At 42.9% G+C, this 6,000-nt stretch overlaps 1 protein-coding gene across 1 annotated transcript in view; it reads right to left on the bottom strand.

The window, feature by feature from the left end:
- dnah9 (dynein, axonemal, heavy chain 9) overlaps positions 1–6,000 on the bottom strand; it is a 179,177-nt gene that overhangs the window by 103,847 nt on the left and 69,330 nt on the right. Inside the window, exons 40-44 of the mRNA XM_061027577.1 lie at positions 5,889–5,997; positions 4,743–4,890; positions 2,927–3,101; positions 1,900–2,073; positions 587–794 (exon numbers count right to left, since the gene is read on the bottom strand). Coding sequence (XP_060883560.1) covers positions 587–794; positions 1,900–2,073; positions 2,927–3,101; positions 4,743–4,890; positions 5,889–5,997 — 814 coding nt within the window. The remainder of the gene's footprint in view (positions 1–586; positions 795–1,899; positions 2,074–2,926; positions 3,102–4,742; positions 4,891–5,888; positions 5,998–6,000) is intronic.

Consider the following 6,000-nt stretch of genomic DNA (forward strand, 5'->3'; position numbering starts at 1 on the left):
AGTCTTTATCGGTGACACGAGGACTGACACTGAAAACCATCATCCCATTTTTTTGAAGCCAACTAGCAACTATATAATCTCAGTGGGCTTTAAATTTATCCTGATTGAAGACCTCTCATCACATTATGTCTGACACTTTTTTCTACCAGTTGTAGAAACACTGATGAATTGGGATTCGTTAAAGAACAGATATATCATCTTTCTGCTTTTCTACAAAGTCATCAAACCAAATCTAGCAGAAAAATTACCTTAAAAATCAGAATGAGTGCAATCCTGCTTTAAAGTTTGTTGTGTAAAATTTGCAGAAATTATATCAGCTGCAACTGACCAACAACTAACAGGAAAAACAAATTAAATCAGCTTCAACCCCCCGCTTCAGTGTTGTAGGAAAACAACTAATTTGTCACAGACTAGAGAAAAAATACATGTTGACTTTGTCTGAATGTGAGGATACTTTGCTGTATGCACGGCATCAGATAACATTTCTCTTTAAGGCCATAATTTGGTGGTAAATAAACACTGAACTGCCAATTATTAAAAAACCTGCAACAGTATAAAGCTGGATACATGCATGCATCTTTCCTACCTTGTAGCATAGCAGACGTGGTGTAATAGTTAAACGGGACATTTTTAATCATGTATTTCTCAGAGTCCAGCGATCCCAGTTTGTCTCCGACCTGAACAGACTTCCCCGTCCCGGCGTTCCCGACCAGCATGACGGGCCGACGATGTTCCAGGAGGCGGTCCATGAAGTACCGAACGCGAATGGTCTCTGTAGTGTGGACCAGACAGGCCTGCACACATCAAACAGAAGGAAAATAAAAAACATATAGGAATTAATTCTTTAACCCTGTTACTGTAAAATGAATTAACTGATTATTGGGGTTGTGACAAGTGATTACTTATTTAGAATTACGTTTACGGATTTAGAACAAGAAACTTCACAGATATGTTTTGAAGAGCTCTGAGACTTATTTAAACTGGTTGAAGAAGAGGAGAATATGTGACCTTGAAGTTCACTTTAAACAGTAAGAGGCAGGTAACATGTCAAATTGGGAAAGATGGAACTTGAATGTGTTCTACATTTTTATAGGATAAATGACACTAAAATATTTGTTGCCAAAACAAGTGCTAATGTTTTTTAAAAAAAAACATTTTATATTGCCGCTGTCATTTATTATATACAGTTATAGGGCTTTTACACTGGCAGAAAACTCCTGAAAAAATCAGGAGCTGCATGGGTGAACACAAACACCTGGAGCGAGTGGGAGGGGGTGGTGACCTTTATTCCCTGTGATCGCTGCACGACCATATACTGTCTGCACGCCACCTCTACCATCTCCGTGCTCTAATGAACCTGCTGCATTATGTTTCCTGTTCTCCAGTATGTTCTTCTCCACTCTTTAGTTCAGATTGAGATTCTGTTCAACTACACGTAGCATTGATAGAAAGACACATATTCTCATTATAGCGTCGTACAGCAGACTAATTAGCTTTGTGCGTTACTTCCGCAACCTTTTATTTTGACATCACTACTTGCCTCAGGAGACCCCCCCCCCTGAAATTCTCTAAATATTTGCAAGAGTTCAAATATGAAAACCGCTAAATTTGCACTAAATATAATCCTGCACCATCCTTCACCACTGTAGTTTTTCCATTGCTCCTATTGCACATATTTTGTATAATATCTTATTTACTTGATAAAATGAGCTTCCTTCTCTCTGTGTTTTGAAAATGCTGATAAAGTGTAGTTTTGAATCCTGTGGTGCGTTGAGCTGACAGACGATAAATCTCTCTGTTCAGAGCTGGCGAGAAGGTGTCTGCAATGTCCCTAATTTAAAATCAGTTTTTTATATCAAGAACTTGTCACTCGCTGATGTAAACAACAGCCTGTTGTACCTGCAGAGGTGTGTCTGTGTCCATCTCAAACCTGGGCACCATCTTGGACCAGGGTTCAAACTTCTTGCTCTCGGGGTCGATGTAGTAATCGAACACGGTGCCCTGCGACGGGAACTTGATGGTTTTGAACTCGGCCACCCACCACTTGCTGAACTCCACTCTGTAGTCGACCAGCTGCTCTCACACAGAGACACACACAGAGGCACAAAGGGGGAGGTGGGGGGTGGGGGGGTGGTGGTCAATACTCTAAAATGACTTCCTCTCTGCGTACAGTAGCTATGGATCTGTGCGTTTGATTTACACCGGCGTGAATACAGACCAGAGGACAAATAAACGAGGGCGACAAAGAGATAGAGCCACTGCAGCTGAAGGGGAGAAAATGAGAGATGGCAGGCCTATCCATCCGTCTGTCGGACTCAGACAGTGCAGCCGCCTCATCACCTGCTGGCTGGCAGCTCCTCGCCTTCCTCCCCTCTGCTCTGCCCCCCCCCCCCCGTCCTCCCTCTCTCAGTACCTGTCTCCTCTATTCACTACCAAGTCTCCAGTCAATAAAACCACTTAGCATTTAAATGCATCTGTGATGGGAAAATAAAGTGGAGTACATTTGTAGCGAGAGGAGAGCAGTTTTATCCCATAACTTAGATGGAAGCCGTTACTGTACGCCGCTAACTGGATTGCTTAGCAACTCCTCGCCGGCGCTCTCCTGCTGATTTAAATTCAGCCAGACGGTGTGATGCGAGCGGGAACAGAGTCCACTTCATTTTCAGATGGAGATCTCTCCCATTTCTTCCACTGGAAATAACTTTTTCAAATGACTTTTCAGAGACACAGAGTTGAGTTGCATAAGAGCCATCAGAGCTTGAATAGCAGGAGAGGAATACCCAGAATGCAACTCTTTCAGGAGAGAGGAGTTATAAGGAGAGAGACAGAAAAGAAATCATTCGGCTGTTACGGTCCCGTCCCATTCTTTCCCCCCTTATGCAACCACACAGAGAGCGTCTCTCATGCCCAGAGGCCCCCACAGTACCTGGTCCTGGAACATGGCCCCCCCAAATGCCCAGACCGCTGCAAAGACGAAGTAGAGCTCGTAAAGTTCTTTGGCGCAGTCCGGCGGCGTGTTTTCGGGGGTCAGCAGACACTCCAGCAGGTAGCACAGCATCTGGACGAGGCTCTGCTCCGGGACGGGGATGATCTTCTTAAACCTGAGTACACAGACATGTTACTTCAACAGTGACCTGGGTTTAGTATTTAACCAAAAGAAGAGAATAAAAACTGGAACAAAAGCAGATGAATGCAGTCACCAGCAGGTGATTTGTATAAATATATATTTGGATAAAGAAGCTATCCTAAATATTACAGACAAGGAAACACTGAATCAGCATCCAAAACGTAATGTAAAATAATACAAAATAGAATTTACTGTATGATAATTTTAAACTTGTAATATTAAACCTCCTGTATAAAATATGTTTAAGATGTGAAATAATATCTAAAAGGGGTCATTTAACACTTTAGATTCCATTTGGATGTTGAACAACACAACGGATTGTTTGGTTAGCTCCGGAATCCCTATTCATGAAAAATACAAATTTAATCCACGAGAGATCATTTCCTTTTCATACATAAAGCCCCTTTGAGGAGTTCTGAACTGGTTATGAATCAGAATGAAATGAATACTGATGTTTTATTAAGATTATTGAGCCCGGTGGAGGAATGCACCACCTCACGTGGTAACGGATGGATTGACCACAGGCCATGGACATAAACTCGTTAGGTTGCACAGAGCAACCCACAACCACACAGCACGTATTCCTGTGAAATCCCGTTATTTATTATTTAATTATACTTTAACTCTGTCTGGATTCGTCACAGAAAAAAACAAAATGATGGAACGTTAACTTTCTGTTGCACAATCTTAACGGTCAAAACAGTGAAACTAAATGTGGAACTTCCTTATTTCATGACTCATATAAGCACTCTCTCAAAGTTATTGTTCCTTCCTTTTGTGTACAACAACTAGTTTGTAGTTCTAGTTTGCATGTAGGAACAGCTGTTAGCAGCTTGCAGTTCGCCCTCTCGCTCAAGCTCTCTCTATATAATGTATATATCATCTTAAGGCCAAGACTCCCATTGGCCCAGGCCCTGGGCACTTGCCCATAGCTGATCCTCCAATGCAGGTGTAAACATTTGGGCCGGCTGCCAAAGTTGCGATATTAATGCTTGACGAGTTTGGTAAAAGTAATGAGGTGGGGAGACGTGCGACCCGATGCTCTCTGAGAAGATTGGGGAGGTTAACTGCATCTGTAGCGGGTCAGATCTTCCTGTTTGATCTCTGTGAATCATTTTTATAAACTAGTTCAGGGGTGGATCATTCAGCAGCATACAGGTCCAAATTGTCTGATAAAAATGTGAAATGTATGCTTTAGTAACTATTTTTGGACAGCATTTTATGGATTTAACAGAGAATTTTTTTTTTTTAATTCAACAAAGTAAAAAGGCTTCCAGAAGAGGAGATGAAAAACACATCTTATATTTTTGGTTTTTATTGTCGATGTTCAATTTTCTTCTTTTATGGCTCAGCAGTGAGGACTAAATATTCCTCCTCTGCTTCCTGTTGTTGTTGTCTGTTCAGCTGCAGCGGTGATGGAGGTGTTGGAGGAGGCAAGTGGTCCTGCACAATAACATGCAGGACGGCGTCCAGATTTTCTGAGTCAGTCCTTGTCTGTGTCGGCCCAGTTTAGCCCAGTACACCCCCCCCCATCCTCATCATGTTATATCAGAGCCAAACATCCTGCGTCATCTGGACTGTAACAATGCCAGCACTGCTGAGGGAGCTGAGTTACCTCGACCTCAGGGTGTCCAGGCAGGAGGGGAGGTACTTGTCGAACAGGATGGTCAGGTTGGCCTTCTCTGATTGGACCTCCCGTCTGTCAATCCAGCTGGAGACCGGCGGGTTCCAGCCCAGGTCTGCTGGGTTTATGTACAGAATACCTTTAAGGAAAAACAGAGGATGTTAAACACTCAGGGTGTGTTTCATTCATGTTGAAACGTTAAAAAAGATCAGCACTCCCAGGACTGAGAGAAAGAAACTGTCAGGAGTTACTGTCTTTTTTTAGGGGAGAAACCATTTATTAACAAGCAAAGAGAAAGTCAAACGCCACTTAAGAGTAAACAAACATGACGGTCAAGCTAAATGTGGCTAGCAGTTAGCTACCTGGTACATCTGTTGCCGCAAACATTTTGGTCCAACTCCTTTCCTCGCCAGATGGATTGTGTTTTATTTTACGGGACACGTTGTCGTGCTGTTGCCACAAATCAACAAGTTGGTCCTGAATTTATGACACCCTTCTAACTTTATGCTTCTCGTTTGCTGTCGTCGCCATGGTTATGTTTGTTTTGCTTCTTGCATAAGTCAGCTTGCTTCCTGATTGGCTATTGTTCTGTTCCATGTGAAGATTCACAGAGTCCGTGCTCGGCCGTCCTAGGCGTTCTCCCCACACTACAGGATTTCTACGATTTCAAATCGGGGCAGCCCCGATAGTCTTACGAGCAGATCAAGCAGGTGAAACTCATTCTTAACACACCTCATAAAACAGGATGGTCAGCAAGATAAAATTTGGAACCATCAGATAATTGGGCCATTGCAGTAAAAACAGACATATTAAAACAAGGGGGTGTGCGACTTTCAGGACTCTTGGAGCTGGCCTCCGGTGGACACATTTCATCAGCAGGTTGAGCTGGTCGCTACACTGCCTGTTTTAAATGATCTTAAACTCCTCATTATTCCTCGTCTGTTAGCTCGATGTGATAGTTCCTGTCTCTCTGTTTCAGTTTATTTTTAGTTTGGTCTTTTTGTTCAACTGTGTTAATGTTTGTCTCTTTTTGATTGTCTCACTTTAGTCAGCTGGTGTTCTTTTAAATGTAAATAAATGTGGATCAGACTTAAACTTAAGCGTGCACTGATTGAAGTAACGGTAAGATGGGACAACCTGCTCTGGACACAGTGGCGGGTGTAGCCGTACGGAGGTGGCTGATCTCAAACAGAAGCCTCATAGTCGGGTTCAGAGGGATCCGCTCGTTACTGGCCAGAGTGAGAACCTA

Source organism: Labrus mixtus, chromosome 21 (assembly GCF_963584025.1).
Source record: "Labrus mixtus chromosome 21, fLabMix1.1, whole genome shotgun sequence".
In the NCBI taxonomy this organism is placed as follows: Eukaryota; Metazoa; Chordata; class Actinopteri; order Labriformes; family Labridae; genus Labrus; species Labrus mixtus.